This window comes from Poecilia formosa, unplaced genomic scaffold, assembly GCF_000485575.1.
Source record: "Poecilia formosa unplaced genomic scaffold, Poecilia_formosa-5.1.2 Scaffold214, whole genome shotgun sequence".
NCBI lineage: Eukaryota > Metazoa > Chordata > Actinopteri > Cyprinodontiformes > Poeciliidae > Poecilia > Poecilia formosa.
Genome location: NW_006800153.1, coordinates 824,481 through 845,708, shown reverse-complemented (window position 1 = coordinate 845,708; position 21,228 = coordinate 824,481). Strand labels below are relative to the sequence as shown.

At 38.1% G+C, this 21,228-nt stretch overlaps 1 protein-coding gene across 1 annotated transcript in view; it reads right to left on the bottom strand.

Moving 5' to 3' along the window:
• Positions 1-21,228, bottom strand: part of adam19a (ADAM metallopeptidase domain 19a) — a 167,758-nt gene that overhangs the window by 122,042 nt on the left and 24,488 nt on the right. Inside the window, exon 2 of the mRNA XM_007567888.2 lies at positions 20,450-20,529. Coding sequence (XP_007567950.1) covers positions 20,450-20,529 — 80 coding nt within the window. The remainder of the gene's footprint in view (positions 1-20,449; positions 20,530-21,228) is intronic.

Below are 21,228 nucleotides of genomic sequence, written 5' to 3'. Positions count from 1 at the left end.
ACTTTGATCAATCTCATGGTCTGTTGGAGAAATCTGTGGATGTGCATTCACCTGATTTACTTAAACCTGGCTCAACACAGTCACATTTCCTGAGTGTGACTGAAACAGATAAAGCCAGGATGAACTGATGGCGCTATGTCAAGCCTGGCTTTATCTCATCCTGGATTTCCTAAACTTACTTTTGTGAAACAGTCCTCAGGAGGTTCATTTGCTTAGACAGATGTATAGATTTATTTATGCTGAACAGAAATATAAATGCTCCATGTCAAATGTTGTTGCGTTGCCATATGGAGTTAATAACTGTAAATGAGCATTTGCTGACATTTTATTATACAAAAGTAATATTTTTCTTGATTTGTGTATAATTTTTAATCCAACTTGTTGTCGGAGAGCATTACGCAGTGAGTTGTGATTTTACTCAGTGAATGGGTGGGACATGACCAGTAGGTGATCAGACAAAATGAGCAACAATTGGACAATCCTTGCACTGGGGACAATAAAAGGCCACCCTAAAATGTCAAATTATGTCACAAGTCATAATGCCTCAAATGTTGCAAGTTATGCAGGAGCAAGCCAGTGGCATGTTGGATGCAGGGATGTCCACCAGAGCAGTAGCTGCATGGCTTAATGTCCATTAAACAAGCCGTGTAAGAGTTTGTTTCCAACAGACTGGCACTACTGCAAATCGACCTCATCCTTGTCGGCCACATGTGACCACGCCAGCACAAGATCGCTACAACTGGCTCATCCATCTGCAGGATTGGCTAAGACCAGCGACACACACAGCTGAGACTATTGGTCTGCACAACAGACGCATCACACTTCAGACTGTCCGTAACCTATGAGAAGCCAACTTGGACAAAATCAAATTCCTCAACCTGACCCCTATCATGTTCAAAGGTCTGTTAATCTGCTATAAATGGCCAGACCACAATGTTATCAATGCAGATATGAAGATCAGTAATTACTGAAAATATACTTTGAGTTTCTCTATATATTGCGTAACCCAAATGTTCATAAAACTCTTATATTTGACCTGAGGCGTTTATATTTTTGTTCAGTGTATTAAACAGATTCAGGTTCCTCAGAGACATAGAAAACACATGATACACAACAAAAAAATACATTTAAATAGCATATTGAAATGTAAAGTTATTAAAACACAAGTTGATGTTGATTAAGAATCATGTCCAAGCATGAATGTGGATATATTGGTGCATTATTTGTGACAGAAACATAATTCTCATTTTTCCAATTACACACGCAAAATACAGTATTTACTAAAACTTTTACTAAAGTTTTTTTTTTTTAGTAAAAACTTTGAACAGAATTTCACTGTGATGATGTGATACTATCCACTTGTATCCACTTGAATTTTCAAGTGGATACAAGGCCAAAACTAATAAAAATATATTTGTTTTACATGTGGATTAGAGTGAGGAGCTAAAGATGACAATAACAACAAGGAAATGAGAAAAATGCAAATACAGAAGGAAAGTAGGACCCAAGCACCACAGGATCACGACAAATAGATTGTGTTCATGTTGGCATTTGGTTAAAATTCAAACTGGAAATGTTTGCTTGAAATATTACTCACAAATCTCAATAGACATCTCCTTGAGTATTGTCCAAGATGTCTCTGTATTCCAAAGAGAGCCTGATCAATGACACCCTGACAGCATCCTTCCTCCATGTTTCACAAAGCTCAACCTGCTGTCATCAAAATAAGGCTTCCTGAGGATTAATCCAACCTCTGTTTTTTGCCTTAGAAATACATTTGTTGACGTCTCTCTTCCCTACCTGTCACCACATATTTAAACTATAAACCCTTTCATTCTTGAAGCTTTTTTTTAGTTCTTCACTGGATGGAGAGGTGCATGTGCAGCCAAAAATAAATAATAGTATTAAATAGCTTGTCTTAAGATATCAAAGTTATGCTTTTTACTTTTGACAAGTTATAAATAGAAAAGCACCTTCTTTGTTTTTCTCTATTCTCTGGGGACGTATTGTTGGATATTTTCAGATAAGAAGTGAGTAAGTTCCAAAGGCTGATTTCAATATTTATATTTTAAAAGGGCCAGGTTCCACCTGACAGGTCCAGATTTATTCATTAGTTCATGCCATGTACTAAAATTTGATGATGGTGCCATTAGTCATTGAGCAACAGCCAAGTACACTCTGGAAAGAGTCATAACACCTACTTGAAAGTAGTCACCATTTGCACTGTTTTCTTTTTTATCTCTGTTTATTGTCTCTTCCAGTTAGCTGCTTTCCTCCCCTACAAATCATCATTCTGTATGCCTCTTCCTTAAAGACAGTGCCTCCCCTTTGACATCTCAACATTTGAGATGTTGACATCTCTGCTCAGCTTAGTGTCTAACTGTTTCACAGTTATGGTAGAATGAATCCACACACAGCAAATTCAGAAGTGTCATATTTCCAGTGCAAGTGTTGTATGTTAAAAATACAGTGTTACTTCAACTACATGATTTCTAAATTAACTCCAACAGTCTAACTCAACACTCAGTCTAGTGTTGATTTAGAAACATCAGACTGAGTGATTTAGAAATCAACATCAGACAGTTCCTCCCACAATTGTAACATATTTGTGACATCACATCATCAGAGAAAGAGCAACAGACAAGATAGAGAAGGGCTGCAGCAGGAACCTGGCATAGACATACAGAGGTCCCACATGTGAGGCAGAACATGCCTTCAGGGATCCAAATGTTTTCTATAACATCTGATGAGAACTGTAATAGAGAGCACTTTCCTGTTAAAAACTGTGTATAATACCCCAGTAGGTAGTATAGTAGGGTGCCTCATTGTTGACTCGTGGTTGCTTAAAACCTTACCAGACTGACTGATTTTAGTGACATAGTGGGTGTAAAATATTGAATAAAATGTTGTGCCACATGACTGGCTTTATTTTCACTCTTATATTTAACTTTATGACACACAAAACTACAAATGAATCGTCCTTATTGTCTCCAGGTGCATTCTGGGTAAAGCTTGTCACCAACGTCCTCATCAGTCACTTGGCAACAAATGGCAAACTAGCTAGAGCATTTCTACGGATTACGTTAACATGTTTTGAATTTATGTTGTTTCATCATTAGTGACCAGTAGCCTGATGTTTCTGTTCTTCTCTTGGTTTGTTGTACTTCATGTCAGATGGACTTCAAAATGACATAGTCGCTGTCTGTGGTGATTAAACTTTACAACATGCCCGCTGTTGCGGGCATGTTGTAAAGTTAAATTATCATGAGGTTTATTATTGGGCCTGGTCATTAGCCCCGCCCCCTGGCCGATGCCGGCCTGTTCCGCTACTGCGTCACATGTTTGCTTGAGGAGTGGAGGCAGCAGTATGACGTCTTGTCTGGAGCTTATTATAACAAGGTAAGTTCCATGTTAAAATGATCATGTTTTTGACTATTTTTTATGGAGGCATTATTTTTCCGTTTACACAAGAGTATCGATTCATATACATAGTTCGCTTAACGTACGTTTATTTGTTTGGACATCACGGTATATACGACTGTTTATTATCTTAACCAAACATTAAAACTGTCAGGAAAATCTGGAGGCCATTTGAATTAACATTATTTAGCTGCAGGGTCGTTTTCTTTAAGTTTTTGGCTGTAGACTGCAAAATGGGTGGAGGGGGGGCTGTGCTGGACCATTGGCTTTATCTATGCCACAGGTGTCAAACTCCAGTCCTGGAGGACCACTGTCCTGCAACATTTAGATGTGCCGCTGCTGCACCACACCTGAATACAATAATTAGGTGATTAGCAGGACTCTGGAGAACATAGCTACACAATGAGGAGGCAATTAAGCCATTTGACTCTGGTATTTTGTACCTGTGGCACATCTAAAAACTGCCTAAATGTTTGACTCTAAGTGTCAAATGGCTTAGAGAACTGTGCTTCTCTAAGAGTTAAATTGGATGTTGCAACTCGAGCAAATCAGCATCAGTGTGCAAACCCCTGAGACTTTTTCTTTAAAGCTTGTATCAGATTATTCTCTTCTTGTTTGTTCATTTAATAATTACTAATTTCTTTAGTAATTATTTCTGGCTTTTTTATGCTTTATCTTGTAAACCAGGTGGGCAGAGCAATTTGAATGAATATGACAGTGACACACACAGGTGAGTCTGATTAGTTTTGCTCACACTACTTTTTAAAATATTTATTTATTATCCTAATGTTTCTGCTATATTTCTTGTTTTTCCTTCCAGGCTGGAAGTCTTCCTCCTTCATGTTGGCAAAAACAAGAGCAGCACCAAAGACACTTCACCATCAGTGATCTCAAGACCATCCATGGCTGCTTCCAATTAACTTTCAAAGCATACTTCACCTTCAGTGCAAAGTACCATGAATGTATGATCTTTGTTGTATATTGCCGTCAGTGCTGTTTAATGTTTTGAAATAAAAGTAGTGTATATTCTGCAACTGGTGCTGGTGTTTTTGTAGGTTCACTTGATGGCCATTCTTGGCCAAGATGGCCAATAGTTTCTGGGGAAAAAAGGTTTTAATTACTCTAGCTGCTTTTATTTGGTAGTAAATTGACAAAAAAAGTGAGTAATGAGAGAAGGGGAAGACTGGGAAGCAAACCCACAACAGCCGCATTGAAAACTAGAGCCTCCATATGTGGGTTGTGCTTAACCCCTGTGCCACCACAGCACACCCTGCCAGTAGTATTTCAAAACTCAGATTTCTATGTTAATACATACTTTACACCGTTCTGTGTTACATTAACACATTCATAGTGTTAACTTTTGACAATATACACTAGTGTTGGGTAGATTAACACTGAAGTGTGTTTGATTTCAACTACTGTGAGTGTTGATTCAACTCTATCACAAATAACACTTTCAAAAGTGTAACTTCTACACCATCCAGAGTGGACCAATATAGACACTTTCAAAGTGTTGAATTTAACTCTGTAGGAGTTGATGGAACACTTCCAAATTTGCTATGCATCCTATGTCAATTATTGGTTTAATCCAGGTTCTTTAAATCTAAGATCAAGTCTAGACAAAAGAGAAAAACTCAGGACAACTCAGCTCTTCAAATTTCTTTCATCCATCCATCATCTTCTGTATCTGAGATGCAGTCATGAGAGTAACATCAAACAAAAGCAAGACAAGATATTCCCTGGAAAAACTGATATGTAAAGTTCCCCCTGCAGGCTTTAGATCTTTATCTTTTTTTGGATGTATGTATGGATGGATTAAACTAAAGGTGCATTACATTTATAGTTGGAAATGGGAAATTGGAAAAATCAACTGGAACATTCCCACAAGTCAGACTTCCCACTGTGAAAGGAGCAACTCTGACTATCCCAGTTAAGACTTATATGGCCAGCTTGACATTTTAATATGACCGCTCCTCGCATCAACAGCAGTGAGCTGTGGTGGAAATATGTTCATTTTAGAAGACACACTTGAGTGAGTGCATGCAATGTTTAAATTACTTTTAGCGACTACAGTTCTAAATAGATGTTTGCTTATGAAAAGTAAAGCTTAAAACAAAGTTGGTCAAAAGGTATTGTGAACAATGTCTACGTGGGTCTCGCCATGTTTAAATCCCGACTTCTCTGATTATGATACCTGGAACCTTGTTACTTCAGGTGTGATGTCAAACCCAACTCAGAGTTATGATTTCCAAGGTAACTGGAACACAGCATTAGACAGACCTTCCTGAGTCAGGATTGTCGTCTTTAGCTAGTTTAGCTCAAAGACATGATCAGTTTTGTCAGATCAAACTTGCTAACAACTTTCTAGAGTTTTGACTGAACCAGTTATTCCAAAGCAGGGAAAATTACTACAACAGCAACAATCACCAGGGTCAAAAGAGGTGCAAGTGAAAGTCAAAGTTAGAGATACTCGCATAGTGAAATAAGACAAGTCATTAAAATGTAAAATGGATAATTTACCCAAAAATGAACAAATCTGGTTAGATAAACCTGCCAGGCAAACCAATCAGAGCTACATGAAGCACCACAGAGACAACACACTGGTGAGAAGCTTACCAGTAACAGGAGAAGGAGCTGTGCGCTAATTTAACACACGAGTGTACACGCAGATACACAAACACACACACACACACACATACACACACCTAGATGATGCTTCTATTACATGGGAGTGTTCTTGGTCATAGTTGAAAATATTTACTTACTCAGCTGAACTAATGACTGAATATTCTCTTTTGCTGAAGTTCCCTCAATGGTCTGAGGCCTAAATATCAATGACCTTGAATAATTTCAATATTTCTAACAGATGTTAGGGGTGAGCATCTGATCTTTAAGTAATTGTTTTAAACTGTAGAATATTGTTCACACAGCTGCAGACAAGTCTGATTAATGATGGAGATGTGCAGATTTTACAAATATTCCTTCCAGAATAATGCATGAGTGTAGCCTACGAGTTACAGGTGCTTCAACTGTCAATATGATTAAGGGAGGCATTTGTGGATTGGACCAGTTGTGGTATTAGTGCATGTCCAGATGGTGGTTTAACGGAGACGACTTAAAAATGTTATTGCTCAACAATGGCGGTATGAGGAAGGAAGCAGATGCAGCCTGGGGATGAGCCACCCCAACGCTGCTTAGTATCTCGTTTTCAGTCAGGCAGGAAAACAGAATTCCACCACAGCTGTGTCTCCATCAGTTAACAACCGAAAGGACAGGGGGTCATTTCCATCTCACTTCAACACACGCAGTATGCCTGCCCCATATAAAGTACCAACATGAGATTAGAAAAATGTGTGTATTTGGGTGCCAAATTTCCAGTTTATCCATCATCTCTCATCAGACTGAGAAAAGAGGAATAATCTGCATAATCTAATCATCTAATTTGCATCTTTCATTCCTAGAGCCAAATGTTATCCTGAAATGATTTCTGACGCACTGTCAGTCAAAGAGCAAACACTTCTGTGATGTCTTCTCCCTTTGATCTTCTGTTTGATTTTGCTTGCTGATGACATGCTTGACTTTGCCAGTTTTTGCTTCAGTTGAAATTTTTGTTTGAAATACTGAAGTATATATCTCCTTGTGATGTCACCTTGTCAGAGGTATTCTCTGCCTCCCGCATCATTTCCTGCCATTACTGATTAAACATAGTTTTTCCTACAACAAAAGGTCAAAACACTGAGGTAACTATTGTCTGTGCAGAAGCCATTTATTCACCTTTACCAAGTGTTTTGAAGGGTGAATTACTAACATAAATACTAAGAACTCAGCAAAATCCACACAGCAAATTTGGAAATGTTCCATCAACTCCTAGAGAGTTAAATTCAACACTTTGAAAGTGTCTATTTTGGTCCACTCCGGATGGTGTAGAAGTTACACTTTTGAAAGTGTTATTTGTGATAGAGTTGAATACTCACAGTAGTTGAAATCAAATATACTTCAGTGTTAATCTACCCAACAACTAGTGTATATTGTCAAAAGTTAACACTATGAACGTGTTAATGTTGTTACATTAACATGTAACAACATTAACTATGAACATGTTAATGTTGTTACATTAACATGTTCATAGTGTTAACTTTTGACAATATAAAGTATATATTAACATAGAAATCTGAGTTTTGAAATACTACTGGCAGGGTGTGCTTTGTTGGTGCAGGGATTAAGCACAGCCCACATATGGAGGCTCTGGTTTTCAATGTGGCTGTCGTGGGTTCGCTTCTCAGTCTTCCCCTTCTCTCATTACTCACTTTTTTTGTCAATTTACTACCAAATAAAAGCCACTAGAGCAATTAAAACCTTTTTAATTGCTCTAGTGTAGCCTAGAGCAATTAAAAAGCTCTAGGCTACACTAGAGCCTAGAGCATCTAAGACATTAGATGCTACAAAAACACCAGCACAATTCGCAGAAAATAATTTACTTTTATTTCAAAACATCAAACAGCACTGACAGCAGCTATGTATATGAATCGATACTCTTGTGTAAACGGAAAAATAATGTCTCCATAAAAAATAGTCAAAAACATGATCATTTTAACATGGAACTTATCTTGTTATAATAAGCTCCAGACAAGACGTTATACTGCTGCCTCCACTCCTCAAGCAAACATGTGACGCAGTAGCGGAACAAGCGGGCGTTGGCCGGGGGGCGGGGCTAATGACCGGGCCCAATAATAAAGCTCATGATAATTTAACTTTACAACATGCCCGCAACAGCGGAGCTAACAAGTTTCATCATCACAGACAGCGACTATGTCATTTTGAAGTCCATCTGACATGAAGTACAACAAACCAAGAGAATAACAGAAACATCAGGCTACTGGTCACTAATGATGAAACAACATAAATTCAAAACATGTTAACGTAATCCGTAGAAATGCTCTAGCTAGTTTGCCATTCATTGCCAAGTGACTGATGATGACGTTGGTGATAAGCTTTACCCCGAAGGCACCTGGAGACAATAAGGACGATTCATTTGTAGTTTTGTGTGTCATAAAGTTAAATATAAGAGTGAAAATAAAGTCAGTCATGTGGCACAACATTTTACTCAATATTTTACACTCACTATGTCACTAAAATCAGTCAACCTGGTAAGGTTTTAAGCAACCATGAGTCAACAATGAGGCACCCTACTATATTATCTACTGGGGTATTGTACACAGTGTTTAACAGGAGAGGGCTCTGTATTACAGTTCTCATCAGATGTTATAGAAAACATTTGGATCCCCTGCTGCAACTCTACTCTAACTTCTCTGTTGCTCCTTCCCTGATGATGTGATGTTACAATTGTGGGAGGAACTGTCTGATGTTTTCTAAATCAACACCAGACTGAGTGTTGAGTTAGACTGTTGGAGTTAATTTAGAAATCAAAACTGGACTGGATTGCTTTTTGTTTAACACTTTGGAACTCTTTAGTGAGTGTTAGGGAAACTAACACTCTCTAACACTCATGTTGTTGAATTAACACTGTATTTTTAACATACAACACTTGCACTGGAAATCTGACACTTCCAAATTTGCTGTGCATGTCTACATTCTCTGTATGTTGTCACCAATGGGGCAGCATGGTTGGCCCTGCATGGTTGGGGTCTTTCTTCATGGAGCTTGTTTGTTCTCCCTGTGCTTGCATGAGTTCCCTCTGAGTGCTCTGACATCCTGCCACTGTCCAAAGGCATGACTGTTAATTTAGTTGGTTTCTTTAAATTGTCCTTAGGTGTGAGTGTGTGTGTTGTCCAGTGATTTAACCCCCCACCATCTAATAACCACAGTGGTCCATTGAGGAAACTCAGCAGCTGATTTTATTTTGGGCTGAAAATCAGGGACATCTCCACTATCGCCTAGTGAGAACACCACCACAGTTATCAACTTCTCCGTTGTTTTATGATATTAGTCTCTCTGATGTGTGCAGAAAGAGAGAACACTGTATTGACGATGAGTGGAAATGTCTGTGGCTCTTCTTCAATTAAAAGAAGATATGTGAATAAAGTAGTCGTGTACACATCTCAGCCAGCGCCGACATCTTGGTACTATGATGTGTAACACCCACTGTTGACAAGGTAGAAATGGTTCCTCTAACTAGTGGAAATGGGCAATAAAGCACCAAAGATCGAAGGCAACTGAACCAAACCAACTCAAGAATGAGAGCTCTTTCAGTGGAAAAGGCCCATCAGTATCCTTCAGAGAGATCGGAAAACTACTGCTCCAACCAGTTTTCAAGCACAACTTTTTATGTTCCATTAGTTTCTTGGTTGTTTGGAAGCAAAAATAAGGATGTTGTGCAACAACACTTTGTCTTTTGCCTTTTTTGTTGCCTAAGCAAACCTGGAAGAACAAATATCTTTGTTTCATCTGGACAGACTAGATTTCCATAATTTGGCACTGAGGCATGCACTGAATGTGAAAGATTCTGTTTCTTCTGTAGAAATGTGTATTAGATAGATGAGCAGCATACAGCATGGGGAAGATTAGACTAGTACCCAATTAGAAGCTTTTTGCTGACTTTGCTTTAAACAAACAAAACATACATTTAGAGGAGCAAAACATTCCCACATGTACATAATGGAAGCAAACCTAGCAACAATGTTTTGAATATAGCAAAGCTGCAGCCTTACAGCATCCCTCAGGGACAAGGGATGGGAGGCATTCACAACAACAAAACACATCATTTCGGTTCATATCTATGTCTTCAGGTTCAACACAGAGGAACATTTTCCCAGAATGTCTCTCAGCTGCTCAGCAATATAGACTGAGTCAGTGAAATACCATGAGTATTACAAATAATAGTCATCTATATAATTTAATAACAAGTGATAAGATTTTGAAACAAATCAAGTACATTTGCTTACTCTGTTTGAGTTTTGAACATTATCTGAACAGTGGTGATAGCCCTGCCTGGAGAAAACTGATTTCGATGTTTAGGATCCCGTACAGCAGAGATCATCAAAGCACATCCATCTGAGATGAAAATATCTCATCTGACTAAACATGTCTTCAATTTGTAAGCAGGGACACTGAAGGCATGCATGAATGTGGTAAGCCTTATGCATGCACAATGGATGCTCATACTACTGGATAAAATATTTGAATTATAAATGGATCATCAACAATCAACAGCAGGTGCAGTTCCAGAAGACACAACAAATAAAACTGTTGAGATTGCTTCCCTGTTCCTATAAAAGCACACAGTCTTTACATGTGTGATCAAACTGTCCTTAATACTCATGATCACCACAAGAAAAAAAAATCCAAGCAGGAGGAATCTAAAATATATTTTAAGTCTTTTTCAATCCTGCTAATGATGGGAAAAACATTTATTATGGCTGCTAATTATTATACACTTTGGTTGTTTTGGTGGTATTTGGTTTAGGTTTAGTACCTGAATGTTTCTGGCACAAAATGAAACTGTTTTCCACGGGATGTTTCATGCAAACCTTGTGCCAATTTGTCATACATCTGAAACACTCTGATGTGTATCAAATTTTTGTAACTCTCATTGAAAGTTACAAATAATTTACAATTAAATCAGATCATATTTGAGAGCTTGAGCTGGCATCAGCAATGCAGGGCAGCAATTCCCCTTAGACGGTCCCCGTTAGGGACCGTCTAAGGGGAAATGCAGAAGCTTGTGAGAATAAAGGCTGAAAAGGCTTCTTCCATCTGCGTGTGTCTCCCCATTCTTGCTGGGGTGAATGTCATTGGCAACTCAAGGGGGCTGCTGAGGTGAGAAATAATCTAATCACCAGGCAGACAGAAAGAAAAGATGTGAAACTTTAAGAAGACAGAAAGATAAAAAGAAAAACCAGACGAGAAGAAAGAGGCCAACGCAAGTCTTTGAACTTTCCTGACAAACAGAAGGACAGAGGCACCAAAAGAAAGTTTCAACAGCAAGCTGTAGAACATGAAGCCTCCCACGCTGACATGTGTCAGCTGTGTCTGCACAGAGAACATAAGGTCACAGTTATAAAACTGTTGCTGCTGTTGGTTAACAGATGGTCACCAAATCACACCTGTTTGCTGACTGGACATGCAAGTCAATAAAAGCATATCTGTCAAATGTGCATCCTTGAAGAAAAGGTCAATTTATTGCTTGCATATATTGTTTTACTTATAAATTAGATGTCTTCAGGGTGTCCTGGTGGCGCAGGGGTTATGCACAACCCATACATGGAGGCCTTAGTCCTTGATGCGGCTGTCGCAGGTTCAATTCCCAGCCTTGCAATCTTTGCTACATGTTTTCCCCTTCTCTCACTACTCCCTTTCCCACCAATTCACTATCAAATAAAGGCCACTAGAGTCAATAAAGCCTTAAAAGATGATATGTCTTATGGAAATGCTTAAAAAACTAGGGAAACATGTTGGTGATATACATTTTTTTTGCTTAGTGCAACACTACAGCAACAGATTCTTCAAAATCAGCACTAAATATCCATAAAGATGTGTTTGAGGCAGTGTGGGAGTGTGACAGAACCTGGAAGACAATCAGGTACCATATATATAGACCAGACCTGTAACTGAGCTGGGCTGGACAACAAGCTAGGGCTGTGGGATGAGAGCTGAGGGAGATGAAACAAAAATTGAAACAGATGTTGTTGGAATACCAAAGAAGTCCTGGTGTCTGAAGGGGCTGTGATTTTTCACACACACTAACCCAGCCAATCAAATTCTGAGGATGTCGCTCATGAATGGCATAAAATGTGTAGGACATTCAACCTACAATAAAAATAAACACGTCATGTAGCACGAATGCAAATGAGAGAAAACGTTTCCTCTCAGGCTTTCCTTTTTTTCCCCTCCTACAGCTTTTTTACTGGCTTCAGAATGAGAAGCCTGAATTGTTATATTGTGCATTAAGGCGATAGTGATGTTGTTTTTCCTGAAGATGCACTAATTATTTGGCTAAATCCTGGAAACAAACAATTTTCACTTCACCCTGGTTGGTCAGTGATGAAGAAGGTCACACAATTATAGATCTGAATTATTTAATGGCCACAGAGCTCTTCATTATCGCAGAAGCAATTTACCACACATATCTTTGGTCTCACACCACTGAAATGCATTCCTCCTTAACCTGGACAATTCCATGTGTTGCTTTTTCTTCATCTCCCTAGAACTAGTCATCAACAAAAGCTTGTAAGTTTTGAGCAGAGGTAAACCTGGAATTGTCTGTGCATCTAGCAATGAAGTCAGGAATGTTTTATATATTTTGAAAAGGCCTGGGTAATAAACCGATCTTTTTGCCCATGTCAGTATTCTTAAAGAAATGAAAAGAATGGGCCTTTTGTCTTTTTTGGCCGCGTACAGTTAGGTTATGCTAATGTCGCTTTAAGATGCTATGCTAAGTGTACAGTCTGTAGTCATGTGACTCCACCCCATCCCGTTGGTAACAAAGAGGTTGAGAAAATGGAGGCAGCTAAACACTTGTCAGCTGAGTGCTGTGTAAAACAGCAGCAACACTGCCGAGCTAAACACACAGCAGGACAAAAGCTAATGAGGAAATCTACAGCCTGTGAGCGTTTTCAGCATCTGGCTTAAATTCAGCATCTAGATAAAGAAAATGTATCTAGATAGGTTTTAATCTTACTTTTACCTGTTCGTTTATATTTGTTTTGCAGCAAAAACATTAGCTTTGAACAGTCCTTTAAGTCCTTGGAACACTAAGATGAAAAATGTTGAGGACCTGTAACCTTTTTAAACCATCATGTACGTTGACTCTAGAAAGCAATCAATCAACTTTTCCAGAAAACTTTATAAAAATAGATGGTCAGAGTTTTATATAATAAAGACAATTCCAACAAAGACTATTGACATTATGTCACATATGAATCAGAGCTCAGAAAAAGAACCACAACAGTGTCTTCTCTCAGCATTTAGGCTGAAGCCCAGCTGGCAGTCCACTGAGTCAGCGGACTGCTCATTTCACTGAGTCAGTGAAATGAGTCTGCTCCTCATTTCAAGGCAGGTATGAGACTTCCATAAATCTGTCTCTTAAATACAGGAACATTTTCAGACATGAAGAAAGCACGAGCAGTAAGCCTTCAGAAAAAAACATACTTTTGTTGAATGGTTTGAAGATTCGACAGCATAAAATTACAACAACATCAACAAATGCAAGCAGAAAAACTTGTTGCTGTGATATCTCACACCATGAAGGTCCTTGAGAGAGTCCAAGGTAAAGAATCAAGCACATATGCTGTAGATTGCTTATATCCTGGAGTTGGAGTTGAAGATGCCATCATACACCTGCTTCACCTGCTTGTTTGACATACAGAATGTCAAAGCCTCACCTTGTCATTGTTATCATTTTCTGATTCTCAATAAACATTGAGCTTCTGTTATTGTCTGTCCCGACCTTGACTGAATGTTATTCTTCTGCTGACAATGTGATAGATTCTAAATGCCTCTGCTACTAAATACACTGAACAAAACTATAAATGCCCCATGTCAAATATAAGAGTTTTATGAACAAATGTTCGTAAAATGTTCAAATGTTCATATATTGCGTAACTCAAATGGGTTACGCAATATATAGAGAAACTCAAAATGTGGCGTTTTATTTTCCCCGGTCAAGGATTGTCCAGGTGTTGCTCATTTTGTCTGATCACCCACTGGACATGTCCAGTGGGTGATTATGCCCACTGATTTTTAAGTGGGCATAATTACAAAGAGCATGTGAACTGAGCAAATGCACTGAGTAAAAAGACAACTCACTTAGTAATGCTCTCTGACAGCAGGTTGGATTAAAAATTATACACAAATCAAGATAAATATTACTTTTGTATAATAAAATGTCAGCAAATGCCCATTTACAGTTGTTAACTCCACATGGCAACAATATTTGACATGGGGCATTTATATTTTTGTTCAGTATACATCTAATACTTGGTGGTTGACAATGTTGCTTGTGTTACCAGCTTTATTTATTCATTTATAAATTAATAATTTAAGCAAATGTATTATTAGAATAATGTAACTTTTTGCTAAATGGTCATAAAAATGTTAAAACAGTTGTTTCCTGAAATATCATATCATTTTGATACTCTATCTCCATCCCCTACTTCATAACACTGGCACCATCAATAACCCTGATGAGTTCATTACTTCAATATTTTTAAGTTTCTGTGTGAATCATTTAAACTTTTGAGGCTGTTCTAACTAATAACAGAGTAGAGCTTTTCTTTCATTTACAGTAAGTGAACTTCTTGGAAACTGAATTCCCTTTGTGAGGGTTTGAAGAAGCCAGGATATTAACACTTTTAAGGAATTGGCAGCATGAGCTTTGTCATTTTCCTTGTTTTATTTGTAGAACATGGAGTATAACTCAGCCATTACACAGACTGATTTTTAAGTGGGCATAATTACAAAGAGCATGTGAACTGAGCAAATGTTTTAACAAATTAGTTTCTTTAAAGGTTTTAAAAATCAACAACACTTTGGACCTAGGCTGGAGGGAGTTTTCTGAGGGTAATTATGAAAATGAATAAAAAACACTTTAAAATTGCTTCAAATAGACAGTTAGCTGATGAGTTAAATTACTGCATATTCCCTATTGCAGTGGTGAAGTGTCAGTGTGTTCAAGGTGTTCACTGTGGGAAGGGATCTGCAGTCTTCCTGATTCAATTCCAATATGAGCCATAAAGCTGCCATGCAATTATAAATCTATTATTGATGTAATAATTATGAGACGCTTTGGTGGAACTATGTCGATGGTCTCTTGCTTTACGATCAGCTCTTTTAATTCTATCTCTAGGTAGAACCACATAACATGGTTTTAACGTAATGTTTGTATAGTGACCCCATTTGTTCACTATAAACTGTTTTTTCAAATTCCAATTAAGTCATTAATTAACATTCAGATTATTGAGTTTAACCAACTGACCCATGTCTTACATAGATGAATCAAAAATGATTATTTACTCTCCCACCACAGTGGACCAAATGATCCCCAGAACATAAATAAAAAAGAATAAAATAGTTTCAGTCTAACATTATAAGAAATCACTTATTTAAAATGAACTAAAATGAGACAAAAGCTTTTCAGTTGCATAAAAATGTAAAAGTTATTTTTACATGGTATCTGACTGTTATTTTGTCTATCCGTCCATTTTGAATGTAGAGAATATAGAGAAAACAATTAACCTGACAGTCATGTTTTTTGACTGTGAGAGGAAGCCAGAGTACCCTGAGAGAACCCACACATGCACAGGGAGAACATGCAAACTCTATGCAGAAAGACCACAGGCCAGGAATCAAACCCAGAACCTTCTTGCTGCAAGGCAAGGCAAGGCAACTGTGATTTTGTATCAGGGAAAACATATACTCTAATTGTATGTGGTCACTAAGAAGAGTTTACCTCTTTGAGATTATTCTATTTGCTTAAAAATACTAATATGGGTCGATAAATCAGTCCAGAGTTCGTTACTTTGGGTAGATCGGCTGATACTTACATGAGAAACCAATCTTATCTTCCTTCTCAAAGGTCTGAAAATCAGCTACCATCTCATTTTTGTGTGTGCTTCACAATAGTCATCTCACTGTTGCCAACTTTGACGCTATATTTAGTGGAGCTAGGTTTCCAGACAAAGACCATTTAGCAACAAAGACCACTCCACACCATGTTGAGTCAGTGGATGTCTGATGTGTTCTAGCTGGTCCAATGTCGATTATTAAGAGACAGAACTGTCAGAGCTGAAGCTGATGAGAGATGTTTGAAAAAACAGAAACTTTACATTATTATTATTAACTGTCACGATCCGTGTTTCTGTGTGTTTGTTTGTGAGTTTTTCTGTGTAGTCCTGTTCCGTGAGTCTGTCTCTGCGTCTTCCCCGTTGATTGTTTCCCAGGTGTGTCTCATTCCCTTAATTACCCCGTGTGTATTTAAACCCACCTGTTGTCTGTGTTCCTCCTTGTCAATTGCTGTCTTGTGTTGCTGTCTGTTAGGTCGAAGCTCTCCAGTGGAACTGCTAAGTCCTGGTTAGCCTAGCTTGCAATTTCAGTCTTTGTCAGTGCTACCGGTATTAGCTGTTTGCTTCTCTGCCGTGCTGCCTGTTTTCCGGACTGTGAGCTCATCATTAAACTCATCACTATAACCTGGGTCTCGGCGTCTCTCCTCACCACCTACCACACCACCCTATGACATTAACTGTGAAATGACATGTGTTCCTGAGAAAGGTTTGTGTGGTGTATGTTAAATTTGTAAACCTTTCACTGTTTAGCTACTGGAACTGGGTTTATATACCTGATAGGTACAGTTTAGCTCTGAAGGTTTTGGTGATGAAAAAAATGTTTAGACCTAGGTTAATGCATAGAATTGGAAAGTCAGTTAAAACTGACCAGTGTTCTTGTGTGACATTTGTTTTATTTAGAGAAAGTATGGGTGATCTGTTTGGGATCAGTGTGGCGCCTTTAGAGGAGCCCAAACTAAGAGAGGCACAGCTCATCACAAAGAGGCACATGTTTTTAACACCATTTTCCCTATTGTTTTCAAGACCACTGGTCCAGTACATTAGAATGCATTCTAACATCAATCCCACGTGATTCACCAACAATGACTGAGTTGTTTCCATATTTATGTTCCTCAGTAAGTATCAAAATGCACAAGAGGTAGTCAGATGCCTTCAGTGATCACCGTCTATTACACGGCCTCTCCTGCCTGTCAGCAAATGATGAACAAGTGGATGAACTAACAATGACCTCATGTGCTGCTGTGGTTGAGGTTCAGCTTCATCCCATAGCGCCTCACATTCCTCTGACCCCCACATGTCAGACCAACGGTTATGAGAAGCAAATTAAAACAGCAAAAAAATGGCTGTAAAATTATCTCTGAAATTCTTTAGATGAAGGTAATATTTTTAGTGTTTTTAGTCTCTAACAGAGTTAGAATAAACAGAATAAAGTCACTTTCCTGTAATTGTGTTACTTTGAAACATTTTCTAAAAGGCATTTGGTCCAAATGTAATAACATTTTAGCTATGTTTTCCTAAGATATTAAAGTGGTCAAACACTAAAACCATACTGCCTTATGTCAGAGTTGTCATTTCTGTGGCAGCAGAACAAACGGCAAAAATCTGAGCTTTTTTTCTCCTCATTGAACACAGAACCTGGATAAGAATAACAACAGCTCTGACAGTGTCATTCTCCAAACTCTGGCCTTCTCCTCTGTTTTCCTCTCACTTCCTCCAACACATCCCAAACGTTCTGCTCCTTGCCAAGGAAGCTGTCAAGCCAAGCAGGAGCATCTGTCCAGCACGGCACTGAGCCATAATTCCATTCATGTTTGGATAAATTCACACGACTCTTTGTGTACAAGACCCAGAGTGACAAACATGACAAATCGTCTGTCCTTCCGTCCCGGACATGAGATCCATAAGCAGCTGTTTTTGCTTATGGATCTGTAAACAAATTTCATGAAATCCATTTATGTAGCTGGGCATACAGAGAAAAAGTGAGTGTGAGTATGCGTTACTGCTAACACTAGGGGGCGATAATACAGGAAGTTACAGGGAAGAATAAGACATCCACGCTGCAGGGAGTAGACTGGTTGGAGTTAGAAGCCAAAGGTTCATCATAATGTTCAGGTTGAATATTGCTGGTTAAATGTAAAACATACCGTCTACTGTAAGTCCAGATAAACATTTTAATAGTTTACTAAGTTTCTCTATGTTCTTAATCCACAATAGCCATATCGGATTGCCCTAAGGAACAATTTGATTTTCTTAGAATGTGGAAAATCTGACATACATAAATACAATGCGTCAATAAAAAAAAATTGTAGATTTGTTCCATATCGCATCTCATAAATATGATTAATTAAGCGATTTGAGTCTATTTATGCCTGCAATTTTGCTTCTGCTTTTAAATATAGCATTGGAAATGTTTCTTTTCAGCACAAATGTACCTTTATAAATTAAAAAAATAAATATCAAGAGTAAGTACTTTTTTTTTTTTCAAATCTGTTAGTAAGCAATTTGAATTTCTAGGTTTTGACCTTGAAGTGTCCAAAACCTTACATACTAGTGTCACTGGTTGCTAGGCCACCCACAGCTGTCAGTGATGCTTTATTCTCTTTAGTGGAACATTTATAAGCACTAAGTTCAAATGAGGGGGTATCTGAACTGCAATTGGTTCCAACCAGTATCCACACTGCATAATGCATCCTATGTGATGCTCAAAATAATTTTCAGAATGTAGGAAGTCCCACCAGACCTAATTTAAAAATTTTATTTATATTTTATCCTTCCCAGCATTCACTCTGACTATATGCACATCTCAGCTGTGCATACAGTCAGAAGCACATAGATGTCTAAAACCAAGTCACATGTTATTATGAAGCATGACATGAAGGACTTCATAGAAATGTCTTTTCCTGACACGTTTCAATTAGACTAAGGAAGAATCAGCCTTATTCCCTATGGTAAAGATGTCTGGAAATACTTTTATGATGATTTTTATCAAAATTATAGAAGTAAAGCAAAAGGCTGAAACAACATGGTTTAACTTCAACCCATTTTAACCTCTCACGCCCAAACATTTACATGTTAGTCAGCATGTCAGACACACCAGTGTCCAGGACTCAACTTCACTGAGCAAATAATGTTAATATAATTAATAATGTTAATATATTTAATATAATTAATTAACATAATTACTTAATGTTAATAAAATTCAAAACAATCTCAGAAAGAAACAGAAATGTCCCCATTGTAAGTCAATTAAGAATATATCTATTCTATTCTAGTTATTAAATAAAAGTCATCTGTAACTTACATGGAAATGTTAGTTATTGTTATTTCAACTGAAGGGCCAATAAGAGCATTCTCCTTTCTTTTGGATTTCTACTCATAACGAAACTGAAACCTTTTCATCACTTTCAATTCAATTTCATCATATTTAACATCCTGAACACGCAGAGTTTATTTATAAATACATAAACAGAAAAACTCAATTTTATTTATCTTGAAGAGGCTGTTTTTGCATATTTTTTGTATTTTGATGTGCAAATCTGTCACTCATTTTGTGGTAATTGATTAACTGGAATGTTTAATATAACAAATAAAGAAAAAAATATAAAATAGTGTTTTTGGATGGAAATAGTTGTTTAAATACATCAACTAATTGAAAAATTATTTGATAATGTAGCCCTGAATATCAATTAATCAAAAAGATTTTTGAAATAAGAAACTTGTTCCAACAATTAAGTTTGGACTGGGAAAAAGATAGAAGAAAAAAGACTCAGAAGAATGTCTGCCAGCATTTCAATCAGTGTTTATAGAGGAAAGTAGTTTGGTAACATAAAAACGTGACACTAAGTGAATGCAGCTGCTCCATTGTGCACACTTTGTAAACTCCTTCCCACTTTATTTAAAAGCCACACTAGCTCATCTTTACACCTGCATCTATAATGTTGTGTGTGTGAATGTGTGTGCGTGTATGCGTGTGTGTGTTCACCCACAGCTGCATAGGGACCAGAGAAAAGGCTTTGGAGTAGAAGGCAATTAAAATGCAGAAAACAAAAAAACCTCCATATCTCCAATCACACAGAAGTCATGCATCCCCTCAGGACACCAGAACAGAAGGACAGGAAAAAAGACGTCCTTCATTTGTCTAACACCGCAGTGTGAGAAAGACTGGGCTGGAAAACAAGCAAGTTCTTCTGAAGTTCTTGAGCTGTGAGTAAATATTCAAGTTGCAAAATCCAAAAAAGACAAATATGGATGCATGTTTGGAGTGAAAATGTGCTATGGATGCCTCAACATTGTTTCTTTGCTCCCACCCCTGCTGAGGCAGCAGAAAAAATGCAAAAACATCCATCTGCAAGATAGAATCTGCACCCCAGAGTCTACAGACGGCAGACAAATTTGGACTCTTCCAGCAGTCAGACTTCTCTAACAAATTATGAGGAATTAAAATATTGACATGAATCATACTGATATGTTCTGGTAGCAAAGGTTATTGAGAAATCAGCAGAGATTTTGACCTGTGTCTTGTTCTGTGCCGCCCTCCTGCTTCGACCTTGAGAAACCCACTGTGCTGTCACCGTCCTTCCCGCGGGCAGCCCTGGGGAACACAAAGCAGCATAGAGATTAATGTGATGTTGGACTGCTTACATAGGCTGGGTAAACTTGCAGCAGTGAGGTGTCACAGTGTCATTGAACAAGAGGAAGGAAAAAAGACTGTTAACTTTGTCTTTTTCTGCGCAGGAGGGCTTTCAAACACAGACTAAACGGCAGCTGGTGGGAGAAGAAGGGCTTCAGAGAAGAGTAATATCTGAAAAATCCTCAGGTAAAATCAGTGAATTTACAGAAGGAAAACATAATCCTTTTTTAAATAATGGCCAACTTTATCATTGTGTTTATCAATGATTTTCAATGATTTAATAAACACAATCAGTCTGAGTCTGAGCAACAGGTGTCTTTTCACCTCCACTTAAGTTTTTACCTTTCTCACAACAAAAACTCAAAGATGCGGCTCTGTGTCCTTCCCCCTCCCTCATGTGTTTGTTGGGGGTAGTGTGTGTGTGTGTGTGTGTGTGTGTTTGTGTGTGTGTGTGTGTGTGTGCGTGTGTGTGTGTGCGTTTGTTTATAATACCTTGTGGGGACGATTTTCCTGACATATACTACGTTGTGGGGACCAATTGCTCCTTGTGGGGACTGGAGCCTGGTCCCCACAAGGGGAAACCCTGTTTTTGGGTCAGGGTTAGGTATGTGATGGTTAGGAAAAGGGTAAAGGTAAGGTTTAGGCTGTAGAAATGAATGG